Genomic DNA, 20188 nt, shown 5'->3' on the forward strand with positions numbered 1-20188 from the left:
TCCTACTTGAAACCGGATTCCCACCACCACCCATCTCAAAAGAATTCTCTCATCAAAACGCTATACCACAGAGCCCATGGCATTTCTGACAAACACCACCTGACCGGTGAATTAAGACATGTACATCGGGCCCTCAGGATGAACGGATACTCTGACCGTACTATCCGCCAAGCTGTCTCTCCCACCACACAGAAACAGCCACTTGAAACTCCGACCAAAACCATCACGTTACCATACATAGCAGGCGTGACCAAAAAGATCTCCAAAATTATAAACAAACATAAGATCCAAGTCCGATTCAGTACAGTGCATAAAATCCGTGATCTGATTCCATCTGTGAAGGATGTCGTTCCTGACTTACAGTATCCTGGAGTCTACAAATTGAGTTGCATTTGTGGTGATTGCTACATTGGAGAAACGAAACGTCATGTTTCTGATCGTGTCCGCGAGCACAAGTCAGATCTGAAACACGGCAGAACTGATTCTTCTGCCGTTGCCGATCATTGCTACAACTCGGTGGGCTCTCATGAAATTGTCTTTTCCGAGACCAAGGTTCTCTGCAAACCTCCCGGCTACCATCAAAGGTTTGTACACGAAGCCATACAAATATACAAACACAGACATAATTTCAACCGTGATGATGGGTACAAACTTAGTAATCATTGGAAAGATGTTATCAACCACGCAAAAAAAAAGACTTAATTACACTTTTTTGGACCATCTTATCTGACAGGCACTATTTTACTTTACTTTACCGAGTGTTAACATCCCCAGTTATTTTTTGGCAGTGCTCTCTTCATTGTTCAGCCAGCATTGGTATAAACATGGGCATTTTCGTTCTTTTGTCTATCATGTGTATCAGACCTCCCCTCCCCCTCTCTGTTCATTGTGTTGGCGTGTGCAGCAGCAACCGCGTCCAAGCCGTCGTCCATTGTTTTGGCCCCCCCCCCCTCCCCCTCCCGATGCGTTGTACTTAGCACTCCGTGCTGTCTTTGAGCCCCGCCCCCCTCCCTCCCGATACGTTCCATTCATTGGCTACCACATTCTGATGAGCTCCCCCCCCTCTCCTCCCCCCTTCAACTTGCTTATAAGGGATTACTTCTTGAGTCATTGCCTCACTGGATGCAGCTAATTCGGCTGTGACGGTCCCACCTGATGACGGAGACTTGTGTTGCCTCCGAAACGTCGTGATTTTTGTTTTTATTTTATTTTCATTAATTTTGCTGTTTTACCTACGTGACTTTACCGAAAAAAACCTAAGAATATGATTCCTTGCAGTCACGAAAGCTTCAAATCTAGAATGTTATGACAATGCTGCTGTGATGACTGGGCATATACCCGGCCTTCAACAACGAATATGTGACAAAAATCATAGAACATTGTTTGTCAACTGTGACAACCACAGCTTAAACTTAGCAGGAGTACACTCAGCTAGACAGGATCCACATTTCGTCACATTTTTTGGAACAGTTGAAAGTATATATTTGTTTTTCTCTCGTTCAACAATTCGTTGGGAAGAGTTAAAAAAAGCTGTGCCCATCACAGTAAAGCGGGAGTTTGAAACATGCTGGAGTGCACGATCAGAAGCTGTTGAAGCTATCTATGAAGGACTGGATGAACTAGTAGGGCTGCTAGACAAATTATCGGAGGACGTAACTATGACGCCTGAAACCAGAAGCGATGCAGAACAGTTACAGGCATGCGTATTAAATTTTAACTTCATAGTTTTATTACATTTCTAGAATGTCATTCTTGGAAAAATGTATCGTGTTCAGAAGCGCTTACAGGAATTTTTGGAAAACGGGGCATAGATACAACAGGATCCTACTATGAGCTTCAAGGAAGCAGCAACTGATCTTGAATCTTTGGAGCATGAATTTGTCAAGCTTCGTGATGATTTGAGCCAAGTTGCTGTAGAAAACGCCAAAACAAGATGCACAGCCTGGGGGATAGATGTGGACAGAAGAAGATGCCAGGAGAACTGGCAAGAGATGCAGGACTTTCAGCAGAAGAAGAAATTGTGTGCGTTATGAAGAGCGTACTTTATCGACTTCAACAGGAGATGTCAACACGGTTTTTACGACTAAAAGACCTGAACACAAAATATGGATTTCTGCTGGACGTCAAAATTCTTCTATCCGACACAGATGTCGATGCAATTCGCCGAAATTGCAGATTTTGGAAATTTCTATGACACCGACATCAATGGCCACGAACTTTTCACAGAAATTGGAGATTGCAAAATGCTGAAGGTCTACCAGAAACTCCTTTGGATCTTCTTAGTTTTATTGTGTTTTATGGAGACGACATATTTACGAATTTGCGAATTTCACTGCAAATTTGATTAACAATAGCAGTTTCAATTGCAAGCTGTGAGCGGTCGTTCAGCAAATTGTAACTTATTTTGTCGTATTTGCGTGCTTCAATGGGACAAGATCGTCTCAGCGATCTTGCACTTCTTAGCGTTGAAAGAGAAACATTGGAAAAAACAGATTTTGATTACGTGATTGCCCAGTTTGCGACAGTGAAATCAAGAAAAATTAATCTTTTGTAGACTATGTCAACCAGCCTACGACAGTGACTGAGTGAGCCATGTAATATAATTTCTATAAATTTGCTTCTTTAAATACAATGTTTCATTAAAATTTTAATTGTTATTCCTTATTCGATGTAGTAGGAAAATGTGATTAAACGGGGGGGGCGGGGGGGGGGGCGCCAATTTTATAGTTCGTCCCCGGGCGCAAAATATCCATCCTAGCTACGCCTCTGGGCAGGACGGCAAGGAGAGGGTCTTGACTGCCCGGAGGTTGAAGCCAAGAAAGCGAAATCGTCCCCTGGCTCTTTTTATGCTCTAAACTTCAAATACCCAGGGTGACGTTGTACTGCGCAGCCAATCGGGCGCTTACCTGTGCTGCCGCTCCTTTTTATTTCTTCTCCCATGGGGGAGTGCTGCGGCTCCGCCCACCCATCGTTCTCCCGTGACCAGTAGTTCTAGTCTACGGGTCTGCACTTTTTGCCTAATATTCCACTCTCAGCCTCTCCCAATGTCGTGAATAACTTATTGCGGTTGGCCCAGTGAACCTTTCCTTCTGCGCCCATACAATTTTAAGCTAATTTAGGGGCACCGCAAATGTAACCTGTCCTGTGAGGGTCGGCCAATCTCCTGGCACCGGGAAACCGTGGGACTCTCCCTGTAGGGGCCCTTTGGATTAAAGCCGATGTGCCAGGCAATCCCCTGCTGGGACCCGACGTGGGCGTGCTGCGTGTGAGTGTATGTTTAGTCCGGGGGCCGGGAGGGAATCGTTGCTCCGCGGTCGTGGCACCACAGAAACCCTCCGGTACAGCACCGCGTGACCACTGTCTCTGACCCAGGCTTCACGGAGACTTGGCGGATTCCGTGGTTCACAGGGCGCCACAGTGGCAAGATGTTAGCTACCTTGCTTAGCATACAGGAGGCCATGCGTTCGTATGTACATATGTTGAACTTCTTTCGCTCCGTACGTAGCCAACCGTTCTAATCGGAGGTTCGATTTTGACCTTGACGCCTGTATATTTGGAGTTTGCATGTTCTCCCCGTGGTCGCGTGGATTTTTTCTCCGTGTCCTCCAGTTTTTTCCTCCACATTTAGAATAAACATTCGTATTTGGTTGCTATAAATCTCCACATGATAAGCCACTTTGTTGAGCAATCATTTATGGCCAGGTCGCTTCTGAAAAAGAGCAATATAGCTTCGTGGGCCTTACCTGGAAAAAACATATTTTTTTTATAAATATAGTTTAAAGGGTCTCGCGCTGCTTGGCGGGCCACCTGGTTTTGTCAGTGTTATCTAAGCCCACGCTCACTCGCGTGCGAGTGATCCTCGCTGGAGACTCTCTGCCAGGCCCCATTACCTTTTAGGCATAGTGCAATACTCGGGACAAACATCCCAATGTGCAGGGCCATCTTGTGTAAAAGTCTTGAGACTCAGCGATGCCTCCTTGAAAAAAAAAATGTGATGTCAATTCAGAGTGTCTCTCCACTCAAGCAAGAATTATGGCAGAGCTGATGTATGTTGGAGAATCTGAGTCAACGGTGGACATTCCACATTCCAATGACGAGGGCCAGTTTATCTTTATGCTAACCACTATTTCTCCAAACAAAGTGGTACTCATGTTACCGACTCCATCGGGATGATGGGCTAAGAGTTCCCTTCAACCGAGATCAGAACGAGCAGGCTTGTGGTTGTGTTTTAGGGCTGCTGACCACAGGAACCTCGCCTGGCTAACCGCGTGCTCACAGGGGGTCCCCGCTGTCAGCAACTGTTCTCATTTACAGAGCTTTAATCCATCCACTGTTGGTTGTCGTTCATGGGGGTTGTTTGACAATAATTCTCCCACGCTGGTACATGCGGGAGGGTGTGAACGGGATTGGCCCAAGCCCAGTTCAGACATCACTTTTTCCAATTGTGTTTGCCGTGGCCAGTCACTGAGTTCGTAGCACAGTGCGCTAACCTTTGTCCCACCACTTTGACTAGAGGCTGCCCCGTGATGGCAAAATAATTCAGCACTGTAGTCCATCAGACTATCGCCCCCTGAGTCTATGCTAACCGGCAGCGTTGCTTAATCAGGGAAACTCTGGCCATCCGGTATCAACTCTCCCGGTCTCATCAGCACTTGTCTACCACGCTCATGATGCGCACATCTCCTTCATGAGTGGAACATTAAAGACAAAAGCCACAGTGGTATGAGTGTGGCCATGCAACCAAAACTATGGGCCATAAAGTAAACCACTGTAGCCTGTGCTTGTTCAGGACAGGAGGAATAGCGAAACTATGCGAACTCTCTCTGCGGAAGTCGTCTCATTGTGGCTTGCAGACCTCGACATTGGTATCTAGCTCCTGAACGAATTGCTGCCATCATGCGCAAGAATAGAATAGGTTACGAAAGTAACCGGGCACGGTAGCTGAGTGATACCGGTCCAGCGCCCAGCCCTGTCCTCACTGAGCCGTGGCCTATACTGGGGCTTTGCACAGCTGTTGAACAATGGTCGTGAAACCATCTCGCCCTAGACTCTCTCACAAGCCTCCACTGGCTTCTCCATCACCAGCAGGGTCAGCTGCGAGTTCGCCTGCTGCCCGTGCCACCACTGCACCTCTACTTGCGGTCGTCCACCATGTCACTCTTCGCTCCTGTCGTCCTGCACTACAGCTCACGATGTAACTCTCCTGCACAGCGGCAGAGCCACTCACAATCTTCCTCCCTCCTCCCCTCTACACCAAGGAACAGGACTAGAGTAACTACCGGGGGTTATTTATCTGCTGCAGCCCGTGCCTCCGTCTTGAACGCGAGCATCATCCAGGCTGCACATTCACAGCAGCAGCATTCAATCTACACCGACTTTGAAGAGACTCTTAAAGGTCCCAGCTTCTTCTCAAAGACCCCATCTCTTGCCTGGCTTTCGAGTGATACTCAGCCTTGCTCCACGCCTCAGACTCACGCATTACAAATCCCATCGCTGTTATTATTTTTTATTCTGGTTCATCCACATTCGCCCTCTATCAACCCCCTACCGTGAGGCTGCGGGCCCGACGCCAGCCCCCTCAGACACTGCCCACTGCAGGCCTCTGAGAGGCCTCTTCGCCACTGACCTGTCTGGCCAGGATGGTCCTTCCAAGCGCTTCAACACTCGCGTCACTCTCTTGCTCTCTCTGGATCACCGAGGCACTCCAAACCAGGGTTGCCAGATGATTACCAAGAACCGGTCACTGGTTCTTGTGGAATGTCAGTAACGAATTCACCGATGGGCGCTCGAGGACGTAACAAACGGCCCGGTGGCCCAAGTCAACGCCATGTGGTTCACGTGCCCTCGTCTCTCAGCTACAAGGCAAAGGCGCAGCCCGGCGCTCCACTAGAGGGAGACCTAGAGGGTACTTGGTCTCCTCTTCCACGACGACCAGACGTCTTTGAAGAGATGGGAGTACCCACACTTTACCCCACCACACGCGACGTCTGTGAATGACGTGGGATTCCTATCACCGCAACAGAATCACAGTGCAGGCTGGAGAGCCACGACCTTCAAACAACACACACAAAAAACCGCGCTCAAAGCACCCCACATTTGTACATTATGGAACAACCATCAGCAGTTTCTGAAGAACTGCATTGTGGTCACACTTATGTATAGTTTCCATTGGCAGACTTTGCAGCAGTGAACATGGGTGACTCCTCTGATGATGAGTCTTAATGCGGGTGAAACCGCTCCACAGTTGTTTATCACAGCATCACTGCATCTGCTGGTCAGTCGGTGGTCACATTTACTCAAATAGATTTTGCTGATGATTAAAGAGGGCACCATAGTGCCGTTTCTCAGGAAGTTCTGATGGCTTTTGCATTGTGCGCAAAGGCTTGAGTGCTTTTTTTAAACGTTTTGTTGTGTTGTCTGAAATGTGTCCGTATGTTCTCCTCCTGTTCTGCATGGATTTCCTCCCAGAGCTAAACCCACACCCAATGTTAACCGGTATTGGCTAAAACATCCCAATCTGAAAATTAATGACCTGCAAATTACTCATTTGCAATCACAGCAGCAGAAACAACTCTGCAGCACTCTCCTGAAAACGAGTCTGGAAATTCAGTGAAGATTTCCTGGGTAAACGGGCTTCACAACAACACCAACAACATTAATGAGCAGACCATTGGCAGGTATGGATCAATATTGTCCGCCAAACCAACATAGGCCAGGTATGCACCGTGAAACTGACGATGGTTGTTCAGCAGAACGTGGCCCATGGAACAAACGCCGTTGGGGTCGTCCAAAGTTCCCGGCAACTCGCTCAATTCACCGCGGGGGGCCCGCTCAGGGCATCGACGCCACTCAGTGAGCGTGGCTACACGGAGCTCTCGTCCAACGTGGCAACGCTCCCCACCAGCTGCACCGTGTGCTCCGCGGGCCCGGCCCCCGGTCGGTCGGGGCCCCCCACGGGAAGGGCCCCGGCCGGCGCCGCCCGCCCCTTCCCGCGGCCCCAGCGCGTCTTGGTGAAGATGCTGAGCCCGCGGCCAAACACTCCCCCTCCGGTGGCGTCCGTGGAGGAGTCGCTCTCCGTGATGCCGTGGCTGCTGTCTCCTCTCCTCTCCCTTCTCCCCGCCACCGCCACTGCCGCAGCTCCTGTCCCCGCCATTCTGCCACCAGCCCCGTTCTCCTCAGCGTTTTTTCTAAAGCGGCAGCACAGGCACTGCCAGAATGCGTGGCGGAACCGGGGGGAGCTTAGGCAGTAAAGCGCCGGGTTGACGGTGGAGCTGAGGAAGAAGAAGCAGTCGGTGATGCGGTGCGTGACCTGGAAGGCGCGGTAGTAGGCCACGGTCCACTCGCCGTGCGAGCGCACCACGCTCATGATGCGCGTCGCCTGGAAGGGCAGCCAGCACACGGCCAGCGCCAGCACCACGAGCTCTGCGGGCACACATGCACACACATGCACAGATGAAGCACGTCACTCGTCGGCATGTCACCCATCAGAGTGTTAGTCATCGGCAGGGTTCCAAAAGTCCAACCCCCCTGTTACTTGTGTTGGAACCTGGACAGGTTGAAGTACGGTGGGGTCTTTGACTCTACGGTAGCCGTAAAGGCCTGGCAGGAACCCTGATAACACCCAGCTGATGGGGCGCTGGCACAGGTCCCACAACGGCAGAACAGGCGCAAGTGGATACTTGTACCCTCAACGGCTGTGATGGCAGATTAGGGCTACAGCAGAGCACGGTTCCCAATCGTCTTGGTGTAGCTTGCCATTGGGCTACGGCCCTGCTCTGTCAAGATCGTGCGGTTGCTGGCGTGCAACGGCAACTCCACATTAAGAGAAAGCATGCACAGGCCCCTTCCATTGGCCGTTTTTCACCCAAGAACACAATAAGCCCTTTGGCGATCAACTAATGGCGACAGGAGCAGGGTTGTGATGTCTGGAGGCTCCCAGGCATGACTTGGCAATTATAAGACGGTCGTCTGACACTTGAATGAGGCAGGAGTGAAATCTGGCAGCTGTAACTGCGACTGAGCAGTCCTCTGGAGGGTCCATTCTGCTCACCCAATTCGGGGAGGGGACCAGAAAAAGCCATCCCCAAACATAGTCCGCCTCGCAAACCCTCCTTACAGATATCTGATGCCCGAAGTCCAACGAAAACTCCATGACTTAAAGAACAGATGGTGTGTTGAGAGAACACAGGAGATTCAGCATCTGGCAAATAACCAAGACAAGCGTGGATTCTTCAGTGCCATCAAAACCATCTATGGCCCCAAAGGACCAAAACTTCTGAGAGCCAGGGATAGAGGGGACCTCATTAAAGATAGAGAGGCCGTGAATGCCCACTGGAGGACACTCTGCAAAGTCATTCTCACCCAATATACTGACATCGATGAGAACGTCTTTGTATCCATCCCGCAGCCAACGATCGGACATAATCGTGGCTATATCCCCGCCCAGCAAGAGCTTTAAAAAGGCCATTCAACAACTTAAAAACAACTAGGCTCCTGGGGCAAATTAAATTCCTGCCTGAAATACTCAAATATGGCAGAGAAGAACTTTTGTCACGAATTCATGGCTGATAAACCTCGTTTGGGAAGAAGAGAGCCTGCCACGAGATCTCAGAGACGCATTGATAGTGACAATATTTAAGAAAGGTAACAAGTCTGATTGTGATGATTATAGAGGAATCTCACTGCTATCTGCCACAGGAAAAGCAATCACAAGAACCCTCCTGAACTGCCTCCGCCCAGAACAAAAGTGCTCCTTCCAGAGTCACATTGTGGATTGAAGAGGCACAGGTGACATGATCTTCGCCGCACGACAAATAAAGGAAAAAGGCAGGGAACAATGCCAACCTCTGCTTATGGCATTCTTTGACCTCAACAAAGCCTTCGAGTCGGTCAAATCGAGAGGGGCTGTGGAACATTCTCCTTAAATTCGGCTGCCCACAAAAAGTGTAGACATCCATCGTCTACTCCACGATAACATTTGAGCTGTGGTCCTCTCCAACGGACCTACCCCAGACCCTTTCCCAGTTTGGACCGAGCTCAAGCAAGGCTGCGTCACTGCACCAACACTTTTTTCATTTTATATCACCGCGATGTTCCACCTCACTCCCAACAAGCTCCCTGTAGGTGTGGAGCTAATCTACAAAACAGACGGGAAACTGTGCAATCTACCGCCAACTCCAATATAGACCAAATACCATGTAAATCTCGGTCATTGAATTGCAGTATGCATATGACGCATGTGTCTGCGCACACTCAGGGCTTCAAACCATTGTAGATGTTTTAATGGAAGCATACAGGATAATGGAGCTCCGGACTAACATCCAGAAGACCAAAGTCCTTCAGCAACCAGTTTCTTCTGAACATCACCACCCCCTATCAATCAAGATCCATAATGAGGTCCTTGAAAATGTGGATCACTTTCCATGACTTGGAAGCCACCTGTCTGCGAGGGCAGACATTGATGATGAAATATACCATCATCTCCAAAGTGCTAGCGCAGCCTTTGGCTGCCTGAAGAAGCGAGTTTCCCAAGACCAAGACCTCAAGACCTATACCAACGCCATGTTATACAGGGCAACAGTGATCTGAAGTATGCTTCGGAGGCATGGACAACCTACAGCAAGCACCTCAAAGCACTGGAGAGGTACCACCATCGCTGCCTCTAAAAAAAGAATCCAAAATCGATGGCAGGACAAGACCGGGGAAACAATGTCAGCATCTTCCCCCAGGCCAACTTCCCTCGCATTGAGGTACTGATTACTCACAACCACCTCCGCTGGGTGGATCATGTCTTCCGCATGCCAAAGCAAGTCCTTTACTCTGAACTCCACCATGGTAAGAGATCCCCAGGAGGACAGAATAAAATGTGCAAGGACGTTCTTGAAGCATCATTTAAGAAATGTGACATTAACATCAACTCATGGGAGTCCCTAACTCAAGCTCGCACAAACTGGAGAAGCATTCGGGTTGGCATCATGCATCAAATGGGTGCAGTGAAAGGAGTGCGCTGTAGCTCAATACACCCATCCCATCCAGAACCTCCTGCCCCACCTGTGGCAGAGTTTGTGGATCTCACATTGGGTTTTATAATCATATACGAACACACAGAACCACTGTGAAAGGAAGTCATCCTTGATCCGAGGGACTGCCAAATAATAAAAGTTATCAGCACGTTACTCATCAGCACGTCCATCATCGGCACGTCCCTCATTGACAAGTCCATCATCGGTATATCACTCATGGGCACGTCACTTATTGTCACATTACTTGTCATTACGTCACTCATCATCATGTCACTCGGCAACATACTTGGGTGTTTACGTGGCCCAGTGGTATCGCGTTCGCCACTCGTTTTGCGGATCGAAACCGGCAGGCTGCCCTGGTTATTGCTGCGGGCATATTCACCTAAAGTACATGACACGCCAACTGCCTCGCAGTGGACGTTAAACAACCCCGTGACGTCACTCGAAACGGGTCGGCCATTACCGACGTCACAGTCCAAATTATTGAAATAAAAAAAATGACAAAAGACTCGACGGGGATTAAACATAGCAACAACTATCGCCGGCTGATGTTGCAGGCTGCTGGTGCAGGCTGCTAGTGGTGGTAGTGGTGGCGTTGTGTGTGGTGATCACTCTTCCCGTGTGTGACCTCTTCGCCCCCAACGGGGTCACTGCCTTGCCATTCACCCAGCGAGGGAGCGCGCGCCTGTTTGTGGCGGGACGGCACGCCCTGAGCACACACGCAACTGCGCTAGGCAGAGACTCATAAACACGCGGCCTGCTGAGTCATCCCGGTCCGTGCCGCCAGATCCCAAAAGCGTGCGGATCTCCCGTGTCCGGAGTCCCTCGTTTATACACAACTGCCGGTACTCTGGTTCGCGCCCGGACATTTGAGGGGAGAGCGCTTACACGGTGAACAGGTCGGCAAGCTACTTTTGCTGTCCCCTACAGAGGGTAGCCACCTGTCCCGGTTTGACAGCCCTGGATTCGACACACGTGTAGTAAACGTGTGCGGAGAAGCTGGCGCCCCTACCACTGACCCACCCACTCACCCACTTACCTGCTCACCCACTCACTCACCCACTCATTCATTCGCCAAACGACTAAGTAACTCACCCAAAACAAAGGCAAAGATCTCCTGGGTAGCATTCCACAGGCCGTTGGGGCAAGTGTTGTTAACGAGCACTGTTCTGCCTCACGGCAGGGGTTTTGCCTCACGGCAGATGGGGGGGGGCGTATGTACACAGGAATTTCCTGTTTTTGATGCTAATTTTGGTCACGTGACCAGGAAGTTGCGATTTAAGATTCCCGCTGAACCATGCGGGCGTCAGCCATTACACACATAATTCAAGATGGCGGCACACATCGCGTCCCAGTGAAGCCAGCCGCAATTGTCCATTGTGGGACTTTAAGAAGCATTGTCTGTAAGTTCGTTTATGTTCTTATAATATTGGCAATGCTGTTATAATGTTAGAATGACCGTTATAATGATGTAAATGCCTTTATAATGCTGTTAAATTGTTATGATAAATACGAGGTCTAGTTAACAACGAAGCCTGCTACTTTCCTGATTGTGAATGTTACTTGTAATTTAATAAGTCGAGTCAAACTTGTTCCCAAGTAACTATATTGCGATCCTGAGAGCAAGGATGACGAAATATCTCATCCACAATTTAGTGTTATGTGTTATACTGTACATTTGTGGTGCAGTGTGATGAATACACGATGTACCTTTACGTAACACAGCAGCTTATGCTCTTGTATAGTTATTCAGTGGTAATGTAGGGGCCTGGTCTATCAAGGATCTATTGTTCAGAAACATGTTATCTAAGACAATGTTATGATGCTGTGATGTTCATTCATTGTTTTGGTGTTTCCGGGTATTAACAGATGCTGTATCGGTGCTGTTTTCTTACCAGTTTTACCTCGTTAAACTCAATAAATGACTTCGATTTAAAGCTTTCGTGACTGCAGGGATTCATCTTCTTGGTTCTTTCGGTAAAGTCACGTAGAAGGGAAGTAATAAAATAATAAAAATATGTTTTATTTGTATTATTTTATTACTTCCCTTCTACGTGACTTTACCGAAAGAACCAAGAAGATCAATAAATGACGTTTGGAGTCGGACATTCATCCTGGCTCTGAGGGTTTATTGGACGCGAGGTTAACTACTCAGCTAGCGGTGCAACGCAACGCACAGCGAGGCCGAGACAAGCACCTATGGAAGCCGGAACGGTACTCGAGCGGGTGGGTGGCCAGCACCACGGCCATTCGCTTTTGTCTCCGCAATGGAGAGATGTCTGCACATCAGAACCAGTTCAAATATCCGCTACTGCCATTGGTCGCGAGTGGGAATTGAACTCGTGTCACCGGGTTTGTAACGCAGCGCGCTAACCACTACGCTGCCGCTCCCCACTACTACTCACCGACTACCCACTGACTCATCAGCACGTGACTCACACACTTGGGTTGCCACCTGCCCCGGTTTGGCCAGGACAATTCAGGGGAATTCGCATCACCAGTGCTGGTGGGCAGCCAAAATGTATTTGTCCTGAGACTGCTGTTCCTGTGTGGAACGAGTCCCGGTTGGTTCTACAGTGCACAAGGTAGCGTCCCTTCTACAGACACCACCCCAACGGCTCAGCTCAGATCAACTCAGCTACTCGCTGTCTGCCTCCCAACAGGCTTCCAAAACCGGAATGCTGTACTGCCTCCGACAAACGGCGCAGGCAGAGGTGGATCCAGAACCACGCACCCATCCGCCGCTGCCTGCACGCGGCGTGCGCGTCACGCTCCCATCCCTTCGCGATCCACCAACCCCTGGCATGAGCCGTGGATCTCTGCCGCCTCACCCAGCATGAGGACACTCTGTCGCTTGGCTGCGTCCAGCTTGCTCCTCGGCGCCTTCTTGGTGCCCGTCATCACCCTCCGGCTCTTTCTCTCATCCTTCCGATGCTCCTTCTCATCCTCCTCCTGCTCTCGCCCCAGCTGCTGGCGCTGCTCCTCATCCCCCTCATCCTCCTTCTCCTCCTTCTTTTTGCTGCTGCTGCTGCTGTCGCCCCCACCGCCCCCCTTCTCCCACTTGGCCGACACCTCCCCGGCGCCGAGCCCCTCGATGCGCACGACCATCTTGCGGCACATGTAGGCGACGGCGGCCAGCACGACGAGGAAGACGGCGAGGCAAGTGTACACGGTGGCGCGCATCATCGTCTCGCGCGCGCGCAAGCCCGTACACACCAGCGCCGTGCCGTTGTGCCGCGCCAAGACGGCGGAGCAGCCAGAGGCTCGGGCGCGGCTCCGCGCGGTCGCCCGCAGCGCCTCGTAGGCGTCCTCCAGTCCCATGGCGAAGAGCATCGGCAGCGCCGAGACGACGGCGAGCAGCCATACGGCGAGCAGCATCGCTTTGGTGCGCGAGCGCGTCATGGCGCGCGCGCGGAACGGGTGGCACACCGCCAGGTAGCGCTCGGCGCTGAACGCGGCGATGTTGAGCAGCGTGGCGTAGGTGCAGGCGTCCCACAGGAAGAAGTGCAGCTTACAGGCGGCCTCGCCCGCGCCCGCGGGGCGCCACACTACCGTGGCGAGCTCCACGGGCACCCCCACCGCCAGCACGAGGAGGTCCGACACGGCCAGGCTCACCATGTGGTAGCTCACGCGGCTCTGCAGCCCCGCGCGCCGCCGACGCCGCACCGTCACGAGCACCGTGACGGCATTGCCCACCACGCCCGTGACGAGCAGTGCGGAGTAGAGCAGCGTGAGGAGCACGCGCGCCCACGTGGGCACCTCGTGGAACCTGTGCAGGTCCACGCAGCCCTCCCGCTCCTCCTCCTCCATCAAGGTGCCGACCATCGCCGGCGTGCGGGGAAGCCCGAGGGGACGCGGATCTCCCGCGGCACGGGGGAGTCACAACGCCTGGGTGAGACTCGCGGCGTCTCGCAAGTGGCTGCCCCGGGAGTTCGTCCGGCCACGTCGCGGACACCTCGCCTTATTCCGCTCTTTAAAAAAACACACAGTTACATTGAATATGGTCAATGGAATATCGGGTCTACATTAATCGCGTTATAATCTAGTAGTAGTGCCTCAAGCCATTAATCCCGACTCTAAGCCGGCCTGGTAGTGGCTTCGCGGAAAATAAAGTGATAAATGAATCCCACACCAGAAACATCATCACCACCAGCACCCCACTATCATCATCATCACTACCACCCACTACCATCATCATCACCACTACCATCATCACCACTACCACACCACTATCATCACCAGTACCACCCACTACCATCATCATCATCACCACTACCATCATCACTATCATCACAACAAACACCCCACTACCATCATCATCATGACCACTACCATCATCACCACTACCATCATCACTATCATCACCACTACCACCCACTACCATCATCATCATCACCACTACCATCATCATCATGACCACTACCATCATCACTATCATCATCATCACCACTACCACCATCATCATCATGACCATCATCACCATCACTACCACACCACCATCATCATGAGCACCTCCATCATCACCACCATCATCACTACCATCACCACCACTATTATCATGAGCACCACCATCATCGCCACCCCCATGATCATTACCACACCACCACCATCATTATCATCACCACATCACGACCATCATCAGACCCACCATCATCACCACCACCATCATCATGAACATCACTATCATCAGCACCACCATCATAACCATCATCACCACCATTAACACGACACCAAACTACCACCACATCACCACCACACCACCATCATCACCACCACCACCACCACCACCACACCACTATCATCATCACCACCACCACCATCATCACCACCACACCACTGTAATCATCATCATCACCACTATCATCATCACCACCAAACCACTACCATCATCATCACCACTATCATCATCACCACCAAACCACTACCATCATCATCACCATCATCACCACCACAGCACCACCACAGCACCACTACAGCACCACCACACCACTACTATCATCATAATCATCACTATCGTAATCACCACTATCATCATCGCCACTATTATCACCACCACCACACCAGCATCAGCATGACCATCACTACCACACCACCATCATCATGAGCACCTCCATCATCGCCACCCCCATGATCATCACCACCACCACACCACTATCATCATCATCATCACCACACCAACACATCACCACCACCACCACCACACCACGACCATCATTAGAACCACCATCACCACCACCACCATCATCATGAACATCACTATCATCAGCACAACCATCATAACCATCATCACCACCATCACCACACCACCAAACCACCACCACATCACCACACCACCAACATGATCATCACCATATCACCACCATCATTATCTCACGACCACGCCACCATTATCACCACCCCACCACCACCAGCGGGGAGCACAGGAGGTGCATCAGCCAGTCATATCAGTCGACCCATAGCACTCGGGTCCGTCTCGTGACTTTCTGCATCTAACCTGGCACATCAGTCAACCCAGAGTACCCGGGTCTGTCCCGTGACCTCCTGCACCTAGCCTGGTACATCAGTCAACCCATAGCACCTGGGTCTGTCCCGTGACCTCCTGCTAGCAGGGAAAGCGTTTGACACTTCACCTGATGGCCTCCAGTTGCACCTAGCCTGGCACAAGTGCAGTGTTGACGTCACTGATATTGTGGCGAATTGCGGCTTTTGCTGCAGTGTCCAGCTGCGTGCTATGAGCAGGTTCGTGTGTGCAGGTGTGAGCGTGTGTAGGCGTGTTTCGGTATGCAGGTCTGTCTGTATATGTGCGTAGGTGTTAAACGCGCATGTGTGGGGAGCGGTCGTGTCGTGGTTAGTGCGCTGTGTCTACGAACCCGGCCACGCGAGTTCGTTTCTCGTTTACGGTCACCAACCCCAGTGACAACTTTCTGAACCATGTCTGGGTCTCTCCTAGGTCTGCTCAGCCTCAAACAAGGACCTGGTGCGACGTGTAAAGATCACCAATTGGGAAACAAAGGCGGCCGGGCAGGCGGGGTGCCGGCCACCCCACCCCCTTGAGTGCCGTCTCGGCCTTCGTAGGTGCTACTCGCGAACAGCACTTGCCCCAACACTCTGTGCGAACTAGACGCGTGTACAGGTGTGCACAGCTGTGCACAGTTGTATACAGCTGTGTACAGCTGTGTACAGCTGTGTGCAAGTGTGTGCAAGTGTGTGCAGCTGCGTACAGCTGCGTACAGGTGTGTACAGGTGTACGCAGCTGTGTACAGGTGTGTACAGCTGTGTACAGCTGTGTACAGGTGTGTACAGGTGTGTACAGGTGTGTGCAGCTGCGTACAGCTGCGTACAGATGTGTACAGGTGTACGCAGCTGTGTACAGGTGTACAGGTGTGTACAGCTGTGTACAGGTGTGTACAGCTGTGTACAGGTGTACGCAGGTGTGCACAGGTGTGCACAGGTGTGTACAGGTGTACGCAGGTGTGTGCAGCTGTGTACAGGTGTGTACAGGTGTGCACTCTCACCTGGGGGAACTCGTTCGCGCCGCTCGTCCCGCGTCAACTTCACCTGAGAGCCGCGATCCCCGCTCCCTACAGGGGGTCCCTCTGGGGGTCCCGTGGAGTCTTGCGAAGCAGAGTGCAGAGCCCTACCCTCTCCCACCCGTCCTGGGCCCCTGGGTCTCCGTGGAGGAGTGGAGGATTCACAATTCCTCGGCTCCCTCACCCCCCCTATACACACCCCTTCCTGAGCCTCTCCTCGTCTCTCCACTCTCCCCCACACACCTGTTGCCTCTCTCTTCCTCCGTCTCCCTTCTCGGCTTTATTTTCTACACCTTTCCGCCTCCCACCACTGCGGTCCTGCATTACTCTCCCTTCACAACTCCTCCCCTCACTCTCCATTGACCCCACCTCTATCCATCTCCGCTATCTCTCTCCCCCTACATTCTAGACCTCCTTCTTCCTGTCCCCTGTCTACCTACCGGCTCTCTCCCGCCCCCTTCCCCTCACCTCCTCCCTCCCTCCCTTCCACTCTCCTTCTTGTCCCCTCCCTGGCCTCGCTCCCGCCCCTCTCCCTCCCCCTCCCTCTGCACCGTTCCCGGCACGTGAGGTCACCAGTCACACTGTGCCCTCTGCAGGCCGTGACCACGTTCTGTATCCCCATGTGAAAAAGCGGACTGTGGAAGATGACATTACAGAACTACTGCCAAGTTCCATTCAATTGTCCCTTCTCCACACAAGGGGTGGGTGGAGCACGCTCTCGCAGGCTCTACCTGCCACAAAGACTGTCGCCTGGCAATGAAGCCCGCCGAATGCTGATCCTCGGAGCTGGCATTTTGCCAAATAACGCGAAGACCAAACTGAAGTCCACGATTTTGCCAGCTGGTTTTGAATTCCTAGCAATGCTAGGTCCGTGCATCAGACACGGCCATTATGAACCTTAGATGTGTTTATGTAATAGAGAGGGAGAGCATGCCCATGCATAGGCGCAGGGGGGCGACAGCACGAGTGTCTGCTGCCCCAGACCATTGGGACCGCAGGGGATTGAGGAGGGCGGAATAATATTTTACTTTCAGGCGATGATGCGAGTGATGGGGATATCGATGGTGAATCTACCGCAGGCTGCTGTCCGGGAAACACAGCAGTGCCTTCCCTCTCGATGATAGCCTTGTGCCACACAGAGACAGCTACCACTGAGGGTGCCCCGAGGCTATACCACAGAGCAAGATTCATCGCCTACGACTGTGAATCTACTGGAGGTTGCTGTGTCTGGGCAACACAGCTACACGTCGTATCGGCGATAGCGCCAATACGACGTGTACTCAGGACAGTGTGAGTGGGTGAGCCAGTGGGTGAATTAATGAATCAAGAGTGGTGAGGGTGAGTGTATTGGTAATTTAGTGGGTGAGTGAATGCATGATTGATGAGGATAAGCAATGGATGGTTATGTGAGTTGTTGAGCGAATGATCAGGTGGTGGGTTGGTGAGTGTTTGAGCGACACGATACCCGTCTGTGAAACACTGCAGCGCCTTCCTTCGTGATGATGGGAACGATAGTGCCCATACCAAACGTACTTAACTTTCCCCATGAATTACCGATTGGGCAGTGGATAGGTTCAGGATTTGTCACTTGCGACATCAGGCCAGAGCAGACGTGTGATTGGGACCTCGCCAGAGCTGACTGATATCGGATGTGACAAGCGCCTTCACATGAATTACACGTGGCCTATTCATTTGAATTCATCGTCGGCAGAGCCGATGGGAATATTTGATTATTTACGGGGCTACCCTGGCGCGACTCCACTCCGTGCTAAGCTGCATCAGCAGCAGCTCGCGGGTAACAGAACCGAGACACGAGACGCGAACGCGTCATCTACAAACACATCCACACTTTAATAACGGCGACAACGACGACAAACAACAGCCACGACACCCGTGTTTATATAGTCGTGGCGACACGATCAGACACGCACACACTGCGACCACACAGACACGCGCACACACACCGCATGTGAACGGGGTTCCCTCTGCACCAGCACCACCGGGGCTCCTCGCGCGCATTCGGGGGAAATGTCGCACAGCAGCTACCGGACGGGGTGGGGGTCACGGCACGGGTTGCTACCTGTTCTACTCACTCACTCTCGCTCGCTCACTCAATCACTCACTCTCGCTCGCTCGCTCACTCACGGACTCGCTCACTCACGGACTAACTCACTCACTCTCGCTCACTCACTCGCTCACGGACTCACTCACTCTCCCTCGCTCATTCACTCACTCACGGACTCACTCACGCTCGCTCGCTCATTCACGGACTCACTCACTCACTCTCGCTCGCTCGCTCACTCACGGACTCACTCACTCTCGCTCGCTCACTCACTCACTCACGGACTCACTCACTCACTCTCGCTCGCTCACTCACTCATGGACTCACGCCGCCGCTCGGTCATTGCGCGTACCGGGGATGATCATCCGTGGGAGCGGGCGGCGCTGGAGCCACGCCGCGCCGCTCGGAAGACTCTGAGGTGGGGGGCTCGCCGCGGCCCACGCGGCCCCGCTGTGGGGGGAGCGCGTCCGCCAGGCCGCTGCGTGTATTGCGTCTTGCCTGCCCGACGTTCACATTCATCCCCTGGGACAATATAATCAATCTACATATCTCACGAAGCCACGTTCATTTACTTTCATGGAACGCTAGCAACGAAACATGCAGTCACCTTCACAGATACCCATCTGTCAACGCAGCGTTCATTCATTATTACTGAGCCATGTCCAGCGGTGGACATATAAATACAGAGGTCCCAGCATGACACCTGTTCGCCCTGCACAACCACGTTCACTGCCGTCTCCCTCTGCGCAGACACCGCGGCATGGGAGCAGGAAGCGCGTCTGATGTCGAGCAGTGCTGTCCGGCATTTCTCCCCAACGCTGACCATGTCGATAAAGGTGACATTCACGCTCCAATCGAGCCCTATCGTGCAGGTCCAGAGACATCAATCTCCATAAGTGGCATGTGTTTTTATGAAGAGCTAATCGATTAATTTGTCACGTGGCATTCACTCTCATAGCGACGTCTCTATATTGAAGCGACTTTTGTTGAGTTTAATCGAGCTGAATTACACATACACCGACTCTATCTCCCATCGAGCCACAATGAAGCGACGATTCAAGCCCTAACGGGCTCAACGACTCCGGGTACCGAAGCTCGTTCCTCACCAAAGTGCACAAGATCAGTGACACGCGGCGAGCGTCTGAAAGTCGTGGGCCTCCCCTAGGTCAACTCGGCTTGAAATGGGTACCAGTTGTGGTGTGCGAATATCGCTGATTTGGGAAGACAAAAAGGGCGGCTAAGATGTGGCGCTGGCCACGGCATTCCCTCGTGTGCCGTGCCGGACTTCACAGACGCTCGCTAACGACACTTGCCCCAGCACTCTGTCAGGCCAAATTGGGGATGGTGTCTGTCCATGCGTGAGTGTGAGCAGGGAGTGGAACCCATTGATTTCCGGGTACGGTTCTCATCAACCCAACCCGTTGAACCGGTTACAGTTCATCGTCTTGGTTCTTTCGGTAAAGTCACGTAGAAGGGAAGTAATAAAATAATAAAAATAAAACATAATGAAACAATTCTCACGACGTTTCGGCCACAACGCAAGCAGCCGTCCTCAGGTGAAAACCAGGTCTGTC

General features: G+C 51.9%; 1 protein-coding gene across 1 annotated transcript; it reads right to left on the minus strand.

The window, feature by feature from the left end:
• Window positions 1-1706: 1706 nt before the first annotated feature.
• LOC144729229 (G-protein coupled receptor 39-like) lies at window positions 1707-16941 on the minus strand. The gene is made up of 3 exons (XM_078609322.1): window positions 16538-16941; window positions 12854-13993; window positions 1707-7422 (listed from the first exon to the last, which is right to left on the minus strand). Exons 2-3 carry the CDS (start codon window positions 13845-13847, stop codon window positions 6863-6865), a joined length of 1554 nt encoding a protein of 517 aa, XP_078465448.1. The 5' UTR covers window positions 13848-13993; window positions 16538-16941; the 3' UTR covers window positions 1707-6862.
• Window positions 16942-20188: the final 3247 nt, after the last annotated feature.

This window comes from Lampetra planeri, chromosome 31 (genome assembly GCF_965212315.1).
Source record: "Lampetra planeri chromosome 31, kcLamPlan1.2.h2, whole genome shotgun sequence".
NCBI lineage: Eukaryota > Metazoa > Chordata > Hyperoartia > Petromyzontiformes > Petromyzontidae > Lampetra > Lampetra planeri.